The sequence below is a fragment of the Anabrus simplex genome, chromosome 5 (genome assembly GCF_040414725.1).
Source record: "Anabrus simplex isolate iqAnaSimp1 chromosome 5, ASM4041472v1, whole genome shotgun sequence".
NCBI lineage: Eukaryota > Metazoa > Arthropoda > Insecta > Orthoptera > Tettigoniidae > Anabrus > Anabrus simplex.
This window is the reverse complement of record NC_090269.1, coordinates 117546347-117564022: the sequence shown is the minus strand read 5'-3', so window position 1 is coordinate 117564022 and position 17676 is coordinate 117546347. Positions and strand designations below refer to the sequence as shown.

General features: G+C 39.6%; 1 protein-coding gene across 1 annotated transcript in view; it reads left to right on the top strand.

The window, feature by feature from the left end:
• The first annotated feature begins 12655 nt into the window (after positions 1–12655).
• LOC136873832 (thioredoxin domain-containing protein 12) overlaps positions 12656–17676 on the top strand; it is an 80114-nt gene continuing 75093 nt past the window's right edge. The window contains exon 1 of the mRNA XM_067147096.2: positions 12656–12785. Coding sequence (XP_067003197.2) covers positions 12656–12785 — 130 coding nt within the window. The remainder of the gene's footprint in view (positions 12786–17676) is intronic.

Genomic DNA, 17676 nt, shown 5'->3' with positions numbered 1-17676 from the left:
TCTGTGTCCAAGACCAAGTATAATCTATCAAACCTTGATGCAGAATCCAACATGGCGCTGACATTGGGCCCACTGTCTGCTGTGGGATGCAGCTGGGCATTAATTCCAAATAATATAACTAACGGCGATAACATTATAATCTTCGTAAAGAACAATTTGTATATGAAATATAAATCATGTGTCCAGAGTTAGAAAACGCGAAATGGTTTAAAATAATATACCAAAATCGAAACAAATATTCGACCAACTTACGAACCTTACACAAGTACACTTGACAATGACAAAATGTAAGTAATTAATATTCGTTGGTAAAACAACAACTGCACAACGCATTACAAGGAAATTCATCCATAACAATGGCATGACATATCATATTCAGTAAATAAGATATTTAGTAAGCAAAACTACTTTATATATGCACATGATTCTCTAACATAACCCTACAACCCATGCACTTGAAAATGACAAAAAATTAACATAAATATGTTGGTAAAACACAACGACGCACGCACAACACACTACAAGAAAACCACCCTTAAGACTGAAATAGCATACGTACTCAGTAAATAAGAAATTAAACAACCTAGACAACTGTACTTTAAATATGCACATGACACATTAACATAACCTTAAAGCCAGTACACTTGAAAATGATAAAATTAAACCAACATTCGTTCGTAAATCACATCAATGCACAGCATATTGCAGGAAAGACACAAATTACACAGGACAATGTAACAATATAAATCAAAATTAAAAACATTCACCAGCCTAGTCCTCCTTGAAATATAGGCTAGAATAAAATATGTATTTATAAGAAAATCACAATTATTAATAAAATAATTGCTAACACCTTAAACAACTTTTTAATCATCGTTTCCAACTTCCCATTGCACTGACACTCATCATTAAGGTTACATATTGTAACCGCCCCCTACCAAAAAGTGGCTCCGGCGAGAAATTTACAGGGCGTTACTGGGAAAATAAATAGGCGCATATCTTAAATTAATTTAGCGACATACAGGGTAGGAGAAACGGGACATACATAACTATAATTAGAACACATTCGTATAGAATTTTAATTAATGCAAAAAGTTTATTAAATCCTGATAACCTTGGGGATGACGCATAAATACACAAATGAAGTACATTATTTATTGACATTTGTTGTGGATCATTTATGGACTTGTAATCTTGTATGATAGATCCGAGTATTATTTATCGCGAAGCGATATGTTATGACGCAGCGTGAACGGAAACATTTACCATAAATAATGAAGCTATCTCACATTACTGACAAATGACATTGACAATCATGCAACGGGCTGAGTAATCCCTATTTTAAACGTACATAATTATTTCTCAACGAAATACCATAAAAGAAATTATACCATTGCGGGTCAAACACCCGGGTTTGAACCGACCCTCACTGGAATATAATTCGCCATGCCGTTGGGACATGGCCATCGCCGACGCTAATCACAGTCTCAACATATTACTTACAACAACATAAAGAATCACACATTATGTGCAATAAACTCGTGAGGCACACATTCTTCATTCCAGCACTGTGGAATACCAATGGCTACGCAGAGGACTGAACTGAAGACCCCAGAGGTGAACATGTGGCACTGAAAACCCTAGCTAAATTATACTCAAATAATAATAATAATAATAATAATAATAATAATAATAATAATCTAACAAATATTAGTACCAATTTCCGTGTCATTTATTATCGAATACATTATTCTGGCGTGGTGAATATTTCTAGCTCTTAGCCTTTCCATTCAGGCCTGGCTTCACAGCAAAAGCTCCCTCTCTTAGAGGCGAGACACACACAAAAATGAACTCATTTGGCGCACGGTCAAGTGTTTCCACACTCACATCGGGTGGTCATTAGCCTTGGCCTTCACGGGCATAACAAATAAGAAACGTCAATTCAACACATATGTTTCTCATGGCCAACCCATGACTTCAAATATACCTATCTCACATCACGGCACCGATCTTATAATACTAACATTTGCATTATTATTATTATTATTATTATTATTATTATTATTATTATTATTATTATTATTATTATTATTGATTTCGGCTATCCACTGACTTCCTTACGTGATTTACCCGGTAATTAAATTATATTAAACCATCACACGAAAACTTCCTCATAATTAGAACGTAATTAAATAATCAAACGATAATTAACTCATATTCAAACCCTCATTAATTCAAGGTTAACACATAATTAATTTATAATTAAATTGGCACACGGTAATCAACTCACAATTAAATATTCACATGCTAATTAACTCATAATCACACCTTAATTAAAATGTCACACGGTAATCAAATCTTCATTAAATATTCACAAGCTAATTATCTCGTATTTATACCATAATTAAATTGTCACACAGTGCTTAAATCATAATTAAATATTCGCACGCTAATTAAATCATATTTGTACAATAATTAATTTGTCACACGGTACTTAAATCATAATTAAATCGTATATAAACTGATCAAAACAACCCATCTTAAATTGAAACACTCCCTAGCTAAATATTTCATTGGAGGTATGAGGGGTATCAGTCCTATAGATATCTCTCGTAACTCTGGCACCTCACGTAGCTTAATTATATTATTTACCACTCATTAAATTATCAATACTGGGTGAACTACAACCTACCTTAAATTATCAGTTCCTGAATCTACTAAACTACTGGTCACCTGACTCATTAACTGACTACAAATTTCCCAAAATGAAGTAAATAAGTAAATCGTCTATCGAATGCAAATCTCTCAGACTATAGTTTTCCCTATTTACAACTAAATCACTCGGGGCTGTTATTAATTAAATAAAACAAGAAATAAAAACTACGTGCTCATCTCTGGCACTTCTACATTAAAATAAAATTACATCCCTAATATTATAGCCTCAGCTTATGCTAAATAATTCCCGCCCCTTCTAATCATGCCATTTGAATATGAATAATACTCATCTCTATCATCTGACGACATCTTGGTCAGCTAGGGCGGTCCTTGTCGGGATTTACTGCTGACCCATTGGCACCAAGACGATCACTGGTAGCTGAATTGAGCACCTTCATACACCACCGGACTGAGCTAGGATCGAACCTGCCAACTTGGGGTCAGAAGGCCAGCGCCTTAACCATGTGAGCCACTCAGCCCAAGTACACCCGAAATGATTATGTTAGCCCAATGAATGGCCCTGGTTATTCTAACATAATGTTGACATATGGCATAGCTTCACTTCACAATGTTGTAACCTTAGTAATGAAACGTTCAGACACTAAATATATAATAGGTTTTTACCCATTAAAGGACATGAATGCAAAAACTCCATTAACTCTAAACATTGATATTTAACCACATGGACGAGCTTCAGTTCGGTGTAGTCTACTTGACAACAGGTAACCACAGCAAGGTTCGAAAGGTGTTGGTAGTGTAAAACACTGCGTGACAAAACCAGCTAATCTCTCCAAGTCAATATTTCTTCTGTGTAACAGTATACAGATTGCTCCATCTGTCACACTTATAAGTTTTGTTACACTCCAAAATCCAGCCTAACATTTTCGCGGGCAAGCACAAATTATTGTAAAATACACTTGAATCTAAATCACTCGACACTTTGAAGCACATATACACTGACGGAATATCACAATATCTATTATATTCTATCTAAATTCATATTTTTCGAGGAACACGAATAGGTTTAATGTTTGGAATCAAAGAAAAATCTTCCCTAACCTCGGACTTATTCCCAAAATGATATTTGCTCACTACAGTTTTCTCATCGATTTCAAAATACTCACGATGTATATTCCTAATTCATTTCTTTCTTAATGTTTTATTCCGCAGAAAACTTACGAATAGCTGTATGAGAGACGTTGCCATCGTTAGACTTAAACCTGTTTCACAACACGATCAAAACAAACACATTCTCGCTTTGCTGCGTATAATCACAGATACTGTCCGGCTCGTTGGCTGAACGGTCAGCGTACTGGCCTTCGGTTCAGAGGGTCCCGGGTTCGATTCCCAGCTGAGTCGGGTATTTTAACCTTAATTAGTTAATTCCTACGGCACGGGGGCTGGGTGTATGTGTTGTCTTCATCATCATTTCATCCCTATCATGGCGCGCACGCCTACGGGCATCAAATACAGAGACCTGCACCTGGCGAGCGGAACCCGTCTTGGGATATCCCGGCACTAAAAGCCATACGACATTTCATGACAGATACTAAGTGTCCACTAACTTATATAAATACACTCGCACACTTACATTCTACATCAAACCAACATTTATCGACATATTTAATGAAAATACATCGACTACATGCGATAACAACAAACCTAAACAAACCCACATTTCCAACAAGACCGGCTACTCGATTTGCCATTTTGAACGTTCGAGAGTAGCATTAATGTCTGAAGACTGGAGTCGGTCTTGGTCTCTTGTTATTCTTTATAATTTAATGGGCTTCGCTAATAGCGGTTTAATCAGTCACTGGCCATGGAATGGTCACCAAATTTAGGAGGAAGCGAAAACACAAGGGATAAAGTTAGGCATAGAGGATAATAAATTCACCACAAATATACAACGCAGAGGAATTTCACAAGGACACAATGTACAAAGCTTCACGCCGCGCCGGAGCGATCCTTCTCGGCGACTTTCTACCACATGACCGGATCAACATACAAAAGAAATACAAGGGGAAATGATTAAATGAAAGTGTTGGTTTCGGAAAGGAAGTTAGATAGAGCCACCGCCGTACTAGGCGTGGGATTTATTATCCAACATGATAGTAGAGTGGGTAAGGCGAATTGTTGCCTAAAAAGCGGCCGCAACCATTTTGTTCTGCTTGCTTCGAGCAACGGACATTGAAACAAAATATTGTTAATTGTACCGACCGAAGTATGAGGTATACATAGGTTAGACTCTACCAATTTCAAGCGATATAACTGATCAGGATTGCACATGTGATTGAGACGCAACGAATAATACTAGTAATATGACGTCGAGAATAATAATGTTTAAACCACGGAGATTTAGGTATAATCGAAAGGAGCGTAAACAAACTTTGACCCCTCCTACTCGAGGGGTGACTCCAATCATCTTGCCGTAGTTGTCTGATCGTATCTCTACAACTGCTCCAAAAATCAGTAATGGGTAATGCCAAATGGTATGCTACACCCTGTCCTTTAGCCGCCACATTTACCAAGGCATCGGCCTGTTCATTCCCTTTAATATTAGAATTCCAAGAAATCCAAAGTAACGTAAACGTTACCCGTAATTGATGAATATCAAAACACATTTTTCGAAGATTTTGAATGTACCATTTTTTTTCTGAAACTGCGATTGTTTAAAGCTTGGAGGACACTGAGGGAATCAGATGCATTGTAGGCACTGGTGAGTTGAGAATACTTGATGCATGGTAAGGCTTGTCAGATCGCAAAAGCCTCCGCCATAAAAATGGATGTCTCTGACAGGAGTATACATTGTTTAGAAATGTTGAGATCTCGTGAAAAAACAGCAGCCCCTACACCTGGAGGATTATTATGTTTGGACCCATCGGTATACAAGATTGGGGAAAGGTAATGAACATCCTGTAACAGTGCTACTTGTACGTATTTATTAGAACTGGTTCCATATAATTGACCGAAGAATTTAGAACCACCGAATGAGGGAAGGATAATTTGCGGACGTAGTAATTTGCTTGAAAGTTAAGATAATTAGATGTGGAAGGGGTACCTATGATAGAATTTCGAAGTGAAAAATGGAATTATATGCCCAGGCAAGTGCTGTGTAGCGGCATAGGGGAGTATGTCGTTCCTGATAATAGCGTACGAGTAAGGATAATTTTGGAAGGAAGGGGTAGGAGGTAATCGAGAGAGTCCTGAGAATAAATTTGGAAGGATAATTTTGGAAGGAAGGGGTAGGAGGTAATCGAGAGAGTCCTGAGAATAAATTTGGAAGCAAGCAATTTTCTCCTTAAATATAATGGTAGTTCCGCAGCCTCAACCAAAGTCGCGTTATTGGGAGAAGATTTCAGAGCCCCGATACAGAGTTTAATAAATATTACCTGAATCGCGTCCAATTTAGAAAGCTTGTTATTAGCCGCCGTATCACTGAAGCCTGTGCCATAATCAAAAGTCGAACGAATGTTGTTTTGATATAAAAGGATGATTGTACACGGATTGGATGCCCAAGACCACTTCATTAAGACAGAATATAATATTTTTTCGGCAGAGATCTCTCTGGAAGTTATTTAATGTGAGAGTGCCATAATAATTACCTCTATTGGTAAGTACCTAAATATTTAGTTGACGGAACAATCGGTATCAAAGAAACCTTGAAAAGGACAGGCGGATGATCAGTACGATATGACCAATAGAAAATTACCGCCTTACATTTTTCGTAGGCAACTCCTAATCGATGATCTTGAAGTCAAGTAGCCAAATCCAGGAGAGTCGTATGTAAAGAAGTGCAGATTTCTTCAACAGACGAGAGACTTAGATAGATAACCAGGTCATCACCAAATTACAACATACGAGCCCTGCGTGTTGTGACTTTCTCAAGGGACATCGATTTTAGTGTAAATCAAATAGGACTGAGAATATCGTCTTGAGGGAGAACCTGAGACGATTATTTTAATTGAAGTGTTATGTTAGAAATCATGTTCAACAGAAGGTTAACAAATAGGGTCGGGAAGTTATAAAGGAGCAATTTTTGAAGTAACACGTGGATCTCAACGTTGTGGTGGTGGTGATCATTGTTTTAAGAGGAAGTACAACTAGGCAACCATCCTCTATATAACACTAATCAGAGAAAAAGAATGGAAGGGATCCGACACTTCGAAAAATGAAGGCATCGGCCAAAGGAAGACAAGAGCCACGAAGGGCGTGAAAATGAAAGACTCCCTAGGCCTCCATACATAATACAGTCGGGGTCGGAAAAGAACAAGAATTGACCAAGGGAGGTCGGATAGGATAGATGAAAGTGAGGAGCGTGGCACAAGTGGAAGCAATGCCAGGACTCAGCTAAGCGCCCCGTGGTGGTTGCCAATTCACGCTTCAAAGTTCAGTGCTCTTGGGGCCTCTATTAGTCGCCCCTTACGACCGGAAGGTGGGTGTTTTTCTACCGCCCCCATACACAGTGGCATGTCAATTTTGTCATAAGCCCCACACCGTTCAAAAATATAGCCATCAAGGGTTCTTTCCGACAGCTTGCGTGAGTAATATCAGTTAGCATTATGTTAATAGCATCTGTGGAAGCCAGGAGGAATGAAAATTGGTATTTGGGAAGTAAATTGGAAATTTAGAAATATAATATTGTAGTATTGTAAGGACCAGTTTAGTCACTCAATTATAATTTTTTGCAAATTTTTCGTAGGCATTGTCCAAGGTAAATGATATACAGTATCATTCCGACTGGGGGTTGCGGTACATGGCGTCTGGATGGCCAGATTTAATTCATGGATATCAACGGGACTAAAGAGAGAAGAACATTTATTTGAGGCAGGAGGGATATGGGAACTATAATGAGGGGAGATAATATCCGGGGTGAGCTGATGAAAGAAAAGCATTATAACCTCCATATTTTAGTCTACTATAGATGGTGTGCGAAGGAAATATTTTAATAGGCGTGCAATCGCTCTCCATATGTGCTTTGACGGCGATTGTGTATTGAGGGAGGAAATAAAAGATTTCCAAGCCTAGCGGAGTTTGTCGTTAAATTTATTTTCAATTTGGGCGACAAGTACTTTGTAATGTAAATATACTTGGAAAGTTCCCAAATGTCGGAAGGAGCAAAGTGCTGCTTTCCCGTGTGAAATTAAATTGACCCACTCAATATCCCACCAGATAGATTTGGTACTAATTATTGGCGGTTTAGGATGATATAGATCTAAATAATGAGTACCGGTAATTAGGGAAGTAAATGTATTATAGGGCATATGTTGACAGTCAATACCAGATAACGTGTCCACCAAAAACCGTTGAAATTGGATTGTATAAGTGTAGCATTCTCCTACCCACTTTGACCGGATGCATATCTGCTTGATGACAGTCAGTAAGGACAATGAGAATGGGGAAATGATCACTCGAATGAGTGTCCTTTACTACCTCCCATTCAACTCTGTGTGCCATTTCACTGTTACACATTGTTAAATCAACTTCACGGTCACCCGAGTGGTAGAACCGTCATTTAAGATGCGTAAATTATACATTGCTGCTACTTTAGCTATTTTATTTCCTTTAGGACAAGATATTTCGCATCCCCAGCTATGATGGTGACAAATTAAATCGCCTCTGATGATAAAAGGGCGGTAGGTTGTGATAAAAGATGTTCCCAATTAGCATATGAGCCTTGAATTTTCGGTTGAGATTAGAGAGAAATAACATTGATATTTGCAACAGAAATAGCAACCATTTGTTTACCCGGAATTCTGTATTGCAAAGATGTAGAATGGAACAGTAGTTGGCTGGATACTAAAATACAAGCCCCATCATAGCCATAGTTATCATGTCGAATACAAATATAGTTTGGAATATGAAATTGTTTGGCTGGGGCCAGTCAAGATTCGCTGAGCAAAATTATGTGTGGTTTATAGGAATCAATAAGTAAAAATAGTTCCTGTCTTTTACTTTAACCACTATGTGCATTCCAACTGTAGAATGATCGTGATTTTGGAACAAACAGTGCTAAAGAGTAGAGCAGTTGTATGACTTCCTCCTGCATAGTTAGAAGCATTTCGAATCATCCTCCGCTGTCCGAATATAGACAGACAGTTTATTGGAAATAGCGTCAAATGTTGCATTGAAAAGGTGAGATACCGAGAAGCGTTCTCTTAAAGTGCTATCATCTTTATCAACATTGATAGGAAGAACCGGTGTTCGAGTCCTAGATACGTAAGGCATGGGAGTAGGTCCACTCCTGGAGGAAGGCATGTGAAGAATATCACGAATTCTGGTGGAAGATCGTGTTTAGGCGGTGACGATTGTACAACCGCAGTAAGTTTCCCTTTCCTTGGCGTGGGAGAGTGTGGAACTTGAGAAGTAGATCGCGGAAGGGGGGATTGTTATGGGGACATGAGAGGGAAGAATCTATTTTCGACTGGGGCAAAGAAGGACTGTGATGTTGAAGTATTAAATTCCATTAAAAGTTTTTCCTTTAACTGTTGTAATTTATGCTCGAGGCAATGTTGGGACCCCACTTGATGTTTCCCAGAACAGTTTAATAATTTCGTCGGGAATCAGTACACTCTTGTTCTCGTAAAATTGTACGCGATTGGCATATCGAGGGCTTGTTATTCCTCGTATGACTATAACGTTGACATTTTCGGCATATTCTGGATTGAAAAGCAAAGGGTTCAACCTGCGATCGAACCCCGTAGAGAGATACATATTGAGACATTGTCTGACTGCGGAATGTAAACTTAATTACTCCAACCTTATAAATAGAAGCAGAAGGAATAAAAGCTCTAAGTTGCTTTTCCTGTAAAATGCGATTTGACAGGAAAAGATTAGCCTTGGTTTGGGAGTGAAATCCAATTTGAATCCTATTTTTGCCTCTAAGAGAGATTAATACCAACAAATTTCCTTTCATAAAATCTTTTGCCGAGGGCCATTGGATGAATACTACCCAATTTGTTACTGTCGGCAAGGGATTCTACAAAGACGATATTATGAGGGCCGGTATGGTGTGGATCGTATAACTTGGCTTCCGGTTGAAAAGTAGAAGGGCTGTTGTCGTTAGATGGAACAGGATTATGGTCAGATAATAAGGTATCAGGAAGTACCTTAGTTTCCTCCATGGCTCTGTCAACTAAAACCGTCTCCTTCTCCACATTATTACCCCCACTCAGTTCCGTCATTAGGCCAGGAGTGTTGGAGAAAGTCAACACATAAACCAGCTACGTTTCTCTCTCACCACTCCCAAAGGTACAGAGAAAGAAAAATACACAACCCCAATCCAAACACGAATTAAACAACGCGCACAGAAATCCGCTAGCACCTCGGTACACAACGTCCACACTCCACCGGCGGGAACTAGCACGAACCAAGGATCATGTAAGAGAACTGTCTTGGCCTTTTCATAGGCGATTATCAGGGCCTTCTTCTTCTACTTCAAATTTTCTCGCTCGGATAAGGCGTGTAAGGAGCGTAGCGAGGGATCCAGTCGGCCGTGCGTGAAGCACCGCCGTCTCGATTCTCCGATAATGCCTGCTCTAAGGGAGGCTTTTTGCGAATAGGATACGACAAAATATCTCCGCTAGATGGCAGGCATAGACGCACAAAATTCTCAATGCATAATAATAATAATAATAATAATAATAATAATAATAATAATAATAATAATAATAATAATAATAATAATAATAATAATAATAATAATAATAATAATAATAATAATAATAATAATCGTATGGCCTCAGCTACCGTGTGCAGACATTTCAAGTTGACGCCATCTGGCTGTCTGCTCGTCAATTTCGACGTTCCGTTTTACTCTAGGCCCACTAGATTGCAGACGGAGTAAACCGAAACTCTCTTGGGCGTCTATGGCTGAGATTTAATGAATTTTGTCGGGTAAACACCAAGTGTGTCACCAGAGATCTTTTACATGCCGACATCGAACGACATGGAGTGTCGAACGGACTTTTTTCCGCCCTTCAAAAATCCGACTACCTCTGCATTATTATGACGACCGCCTACAAAACACTATGGAGTATAGTATTATGTTCACTGAAGTTCGTAAATTACATCAATAATATTAAATATCGGTAAATTACCTGTATGAAGTCGCAGTTGGTCACTTTATGTCACAATTTAAATATTTTCCTGGACGAAGGCTTGGAGTGATACACCTGGCGGTTAACATTTTGTGTTCTTGCCAAAACAATATTAGTTAATAGTGGTCTTAAGAACTTGGTTTTGATATTCTTTGACTTCACACTGTAACAGAACACATTCTGAAAGGGAAGAAGTAGCAAGTCCTCGTATTACGCTCGTAAGTTTCAAGGACTTCCGACAGTAGGGTCCAGCAGGTGCTACAAACTCCTTTTGATGCTTCACCAGAGCAGGGTCGGTAGATGCAGACTGGGTCTCGGCCCACAAGTGGCTACGGCTGGTCAGTGGTCCAACAGCTCTGCACTCTGATTGGCCAACCAAGCAAAGGAGTGACCACGGCTCTAAAGTGGCTCTACGCATCTGCATTCGGGAGAGGGGACAGCGCTGGACCTCACGGCAGGTCCCAACCGTTGGCTGTTCTGAGAATGGTTTTCCGTGGTTTTCCATTCTCCTATACTAAGGCGAATGCCGAGACAGTTCCTAGTATAGGCCACGGCCGTCAACCCCCTCACCTTCTCCGAGCATCTCCTTCATCGTAACAAATCTCCCGGCCTGGGAAACGGCGTCACCCTCTAAGAGGCCCGCCTCATCGATGTCCTCCTCTGTCCTGATTAATGATCAGTTCCATTTATTGGTGTCGAAGCTCTAGGTAGGGAGATGTTCTTGACGGAAATGTCACACCCCATCCTCTTTTGAACAATACGACCCAAGTACCTGCGAATCAGAGTTTGATTTTCTGTTTCTAGATTTATTGGGGCATTGTCATTTGAATATGTGAGGTTGGCCAAAATGTCTAAACATGAAGGTTTTTTTTGTGATTGTTCATCACAATTCTTATCGCAGGGTATCCACTAACCTCCACGGCTTTAATCACTTTCTGAAATAAGGTGTGGTGTAAAGGTGACAGAGGCGAGAGTAATCCGAAGATATCAAACTACTTCCTTTATTAGGACTTTGCCTAGATATAGCCAAAGGGCGAATTGGCCGCGCGGTTAGGGGCGCGCAGCTGTGAGCTTGCATCCGGGAGATAGTGGGTTCGAACCCCGCTGTCGGCAGCCGTGAAGATGGTTTTCCGTGGTTTCCCATTTTCACACGAGGCAAATGCTGGGGCTCTACCTTAATTAAGGCCACGGCCGATTCCTTCCCATTCCTAAGCCTTTCTTATCCCATCGTCGCCATAATACCTATTTGTATTGGTGCGACGTAAAGCAAATAGCAATAAAAGAAGATATAGCCGACTGCCACTTTTCTCTTCATTCCCCTCTAGACGGTATTTTATGGAATTGTATTTCTTCGGGCTGCGAACCACCTTGACGAGATTTGCAAAATTGTACACAGCATTCCAGGAAAAACATCTGGCGTTTCAGTTCTACAAAAAAAAAAAAAAAAAAAAAAAAAAAAAAAAAAAAAAAAAAAAAAAAACCGACTTGCACACACGAAAGATAACAAGTAGGTACACTTTAAAATAACTTTGAAAATATCTATAAGCGCAATATGTTTAATTTATTTCACAGTTCTATACAAAATATCACTTGTACAAACGGAAGTGGACAGGCACGTTTACTCGTACGAAATAACTGACACTGACCGCGAAGATTGTGCGTCTACTACTGCACTCTTACGATGACTTTGAAAAATATTGGTATTCGCGTCTTCCTGTGTTAAACAAGTGGCATAGAGTACGCACAAATACAGTTGTTTTGGTAGGCAGTACAGGAGGATCGAGACGGCGGTGGCGCGAAGCGATGGAGTTCGTTCCAAATCCGCCAGGCCGTTAGCGACAATGGCGCTAATCACGAGTAGGGTCTTGTTTGTGTTCCTGCAATTTTTTTTGGTTTTTCTCCAATTGCAATTTGTCGTCAGTGTCACGTCGGAAACACCTGCTCAGTATCCCTCTGCTAATGATGGTCGAGGTATTGTAGCCGAAACATACTTGCAATCTTCACCCCGAAACGACGAGTATACTGCACTGCATGTTTATATCACATTGCTTTCCCATTTATTTTCTTAATAAACCAGCTTGGCCAACTGTCCCAGAAGATTTCAGCGTTTCTTTTCACAAGTAGTCTTGATATTTTGTGTGATTAACGGGATTAACGTAATGGTTACCAATGTCAAATGACGATTTTCTGGATACGGTGTAATGTTTGGTTCCACTGCTGTGCTGCATATGCCGTTCTTAAATCTCGGTAACTTGCCCTACTATTCCACCCGCCAGAACCCGCGCGCGGTCTTTTTGACCGCACAGATTTTATGAGCGATGTTAATAAAATTATTGGTGTTCTCGGCATATGAAACGTGAACATGATGCACACCTAGTTTTGGTTTTACGATTCTTTCTGTCACAAAAGGCATAGAGCCCAGTGTCTATTTGATTTATTGGTAGCTGACGTCGGTTCTCTTCTTCAAGACCCAAAATGCTGCGCAAACGGACCTTTATATCACGAGCAGTGAATCGTGTATAGTAATTCCTGCGCAACATCATTGAGAGGTCCTTCACATAGTTCCAGCGAGTTACGCCAATTCCATTTGGTCTAAAAATAATGAAACTGTTGATTGCTCAAAAGCATGTAAGGGGCCATTGATTACTGATTCTAGAAACAGAGTATTCAGATTGCATCTTGTCAGCAACGTCGACGCCCCGTTTTGACGGTTATAAAAAGTAAGCATCTCAGGTTTGTAGGCTTCTCCTGAATCTGGGTCAATCTTATCATCTTCATGCATCATATAAAGGAGAAGTACATTTCTGCCCTTTTTAGGAACGTATGAGAGGAGTGTTTGTTCCCCTCGATATGTAAACAGGCTAGTACCTTCTTTACGAGGCTTGGTTTGGACAGAGACTGTGTAGTTTATTTTTCTTAATTGTCCCAACCATTGTAAGTTTGTGATTATTGAGTAGTGATTCGGCTAGTGGTACTGAGGTATACCAATTGTCCATAGTAATGTTGCATCCAGATCCAGAAACTGGCTGAACTAGGCGCTCAACTACGCTTTTGCCATTGTTAACATCCTTACAAAGCCCTTCGGGTTGTTTACCTTTGTATACTTCAATCTTATATGTGTAAAATGTCGTGGTATCTGGCAAGGAAAATACCTTCATACGGTACCATATATTTCTGGCTTATTTGCAATATATTGCCCGAAGGAACAACGACTGTGAAAGCCTTCTAACATCTCATCAGTTGTATGAGATATTCGCTAAGTGAATAACAATTCATGCATCTACATATAAAATCCTCAAAAAACATCCTTATGTGTCTTAGCTTATCAACTTTAATCCTATCACTTCGATCATTTATATTATCAAATCTGAGTCCACATAAGATAAACTGAAATCTTATTCTGGACATAGTAAGGCGAAAAGCTTCAACACCAATCCCATCTTTAGCCCCACAGGTCCCTCAGATTCAAATGTCTTGATTTATGTACACCTGCCAAATGCAGAAAACCATTCACAGCCTTTTTTTCTACAGTGTTTGTGTTAGCAGCATCACGTGGTCGGTCATAGGCCACCTTTTTTTCAAACCATAAATTGGTGTATATTACAATTTCCTAACATACCTCGTTAGGAAAACAGCTGCCAGGCTTCTAAGGAAGACGGGACATATCCTGCCTCTCTTATAGCACCTGGTGAATGAAGATGGTTTTAATATATTCTGCTTTCTTGTACGATCTGTTTTATGTATTACACGATCATTCCACCTTGTTTTATTGTCCTTACCAATCAGATATGGTGCTGGATCAGACGCTGTGGAAGGCATATCTATTTCATGTTCAGATTCATCAGACTTCTTGGTTTCTGTATTATGTGCACTTTCATTCACTGAATCATTCCCTGATGGAAATGAAATGAAATGGTGTATGGCTTTTCGTGCCGGGAGTGTCCGAGGACATGTTCGGCTCGCCAGATGCAGGTCTTTTGATTTGACTCCCGTAGGTGGCCTGCGCGTTGTGATGAGGATGAAATGATGATGAAGACGACACATACACCCAGTCCCCGTGTCAGCGAAATTAACGATAGATGGTTAAAATTCCCGACCCTGCCGGGAATCGAACCGGGGACCCCTGTGGCCAAAGGCCAGCATGCTAACCATTTAGCCATGGAGCCGGACTCCCTGATGGATACTCATCATCAGAAATCCAGGTATCATCAAATGTCACACAATCAGAATTGTCATCATCAAACAAATAGCGTCTAGCAGTAATATGTTCTCATTGAAGAACGCGGTCCAACTATTCTTCTTTTTCTACACTCCGGAGAAGTTGATCAGTTCTTGTTCCTTAGGATTCATGTCTTCTATAAGGATAAATAACACGATCTTTGGAATTAAGCATTCACACTGATATGCACACAGCACAAACAAAGGAACAAAGCAAAACACATTTACTCGCGCATGGAAGAAAACATCACAACTTCTGTCGAGTTCAAAATTTGCTCATCAAGACAATTTAAATAAATTGTTGCTACAGCAGTGTTACCAACAGTCCAACAAAGGATAAGAGGAGCAAGAGCATAGCCAGATTTAAGCTTGTTGCAAGTTACGGAGAAGAGTCCTCGAGCGTTAAGAAGAAGAAGAATATTATTATTCCGTTTTTATTTCGGCATGAGTTCTGCAATACGTATTAGAAAAGAAGGATGAATGGGAAATGAAATAGCTGAAATTCAGTTTTGCCTACTGTATTCATAATTATAAAATAAGCTTGCTGTAGGCTTAGTTTATAATGAAAGTTTATATGTGTAGACCACTGTCATAGTCTTTTATCAGGACTTACGAATGGCAGTTCAGAACTTGGATGTGGCCATTCTTTACCAGCATTGTCTTAACTCCGTAGCGTAGTTATTAGCACTATTAGCTACCTTCCTACTGGGCAAGAAGGCCGTACAATTAGGAGCGTGCAGCTATCAGCTCGTTCTGGGAGATAATGGGTTCGAATCCCACTGTCGGCAGCCCTGAAGATGGTTTTCTATAGTTTCCCATTTTCACACCAGGCAAATGCTGGGGCTGTACCTTAATTAGGGCTACGGCCACTTCCTTCCCATTCCTAGGCCTTTCCTGTCCCTTCATCGCCATAAGACCTATCTGTGTCGGTGCGATGTAAAGGAAAAAAAAGCTACCGTCCTTAGTGGCGCAGGTTCAATTCCCAGTACTTTCAGATATTTATGTGGCAGGAGGACTAGTACATGGTTAAATAGATGTATGCAACTCATCTCCATTGAGGGTCTATCTGAAAAGAGCCATCACAGAGCACATAGCACAGGGATGAGAACATGAGTTAGCTTCACTTTGTTTTTGCCCTTCAGAGATTTTTCATGATAGGTCTTTCACAAACTTTTCATTGAGTTTTCAGATTTAGTTGGCCTGTGAAGAGAAGAATGATAAGGTCACTATCTCTTGTATCAACAGCTTCTCAGCTTTTCAGTTGTTTTCATGAGGCTTAGTCAATCCCTTTTAAGACACTTGTACAGTGTGAAATTGGGGTTCTTGATGATGATGATGATGATGATGATGATGATGATGATGCAGAAGTTGTTAAATATACCGAACAAAAAGAAACACCTATAAGCAGAAATAATCAGGGAATAACATCTAGGAGTATTTTAAAATCAGAGTCAGCTACTGTGTTACAGCTGCAGTTACACCTGCTTAATTATATTGTAAACATGATGGTACAGTACCTATTTACACATAATTTCAGTGGTTGATTATTTATTTAATTATTATATGTGAAGTATAGAAGATAAACCTGTAATTCTTCAGACCGAATAGAGAAAAAGGAATGAACTCACATGTAAAATAAAGAAAAGTGAGAATGAAAAAAGAAAATAGCAACAAGAGTTATTGAATAGAGATGGGAAATTGAACTTGATGCAATGATTTATAAACATATTAAAAATTATTTAAAATAGTATTATGCTTAAATCTGCCATGTCAGTACACTTTCTGTTAATGCAACTATTTATTCATCAAACATGTTTTGAGAACAATAAACATTTTCTTCATCAGCGATCATCAAGCATAATACTATTTTAACTTAAATAGTTTTTAATTAGTTTAGACAAGTTAATACAGGTATAAATTACAGTGCCTGTTATGGTCAAGTTTATCAACAATGATGTAGGCCTATGTTAAAAATGGAGAGAAGTCTTAAAATACAATCATTTGCAGAAAAAATTGCTTGCCTTGAAGGAGCCATCACAGAGGACAAGTGGGTAGGGTCTACAGGCACAATACATGATAGTAGAAAGAAAACATCAAAATATGGTACCACACCAAGCATTTCAGGGCAACAAATACTTACATGACACACTTAGTACGGTGTTGGACCATGCATAGCATGGAGACAGGCAGCGATGCAGTCGAGCATGGAGTCATGCAGACGTTGGATGTTATCCCACAGCTGGCGATACTGACCCGTACAAATCTGCCGTTGTTGCCATCCAATCAGGTCTTGACTGTATGTGACCTTGCTGGCCAAGGAAGCATGTTGACATCACGATGGCAGGGCAAAGATACCTGTGCTGTGTGACACCAGGCATTATCGTGTTTGAAAATGGGGTTGTCAAGTTACACCAGGAAGGGAAGCACACACAGTTGCAGAATTTTCTGGACATACCGCTGCACCATCAGGTTTCCATTAGTGTGCCACTCTAGAATGAAGCGTGGATCACAGTACTGGCCAGAACGTCTCCAGACATTAATTGTGTGTCCATACAGAACTATGATTTGTTGCTGAACACCACTTGTCAGAAATCCACAAGCTGCCATGCTGCCCATTCCTAACAGAATTTCAAACATGCTTAGT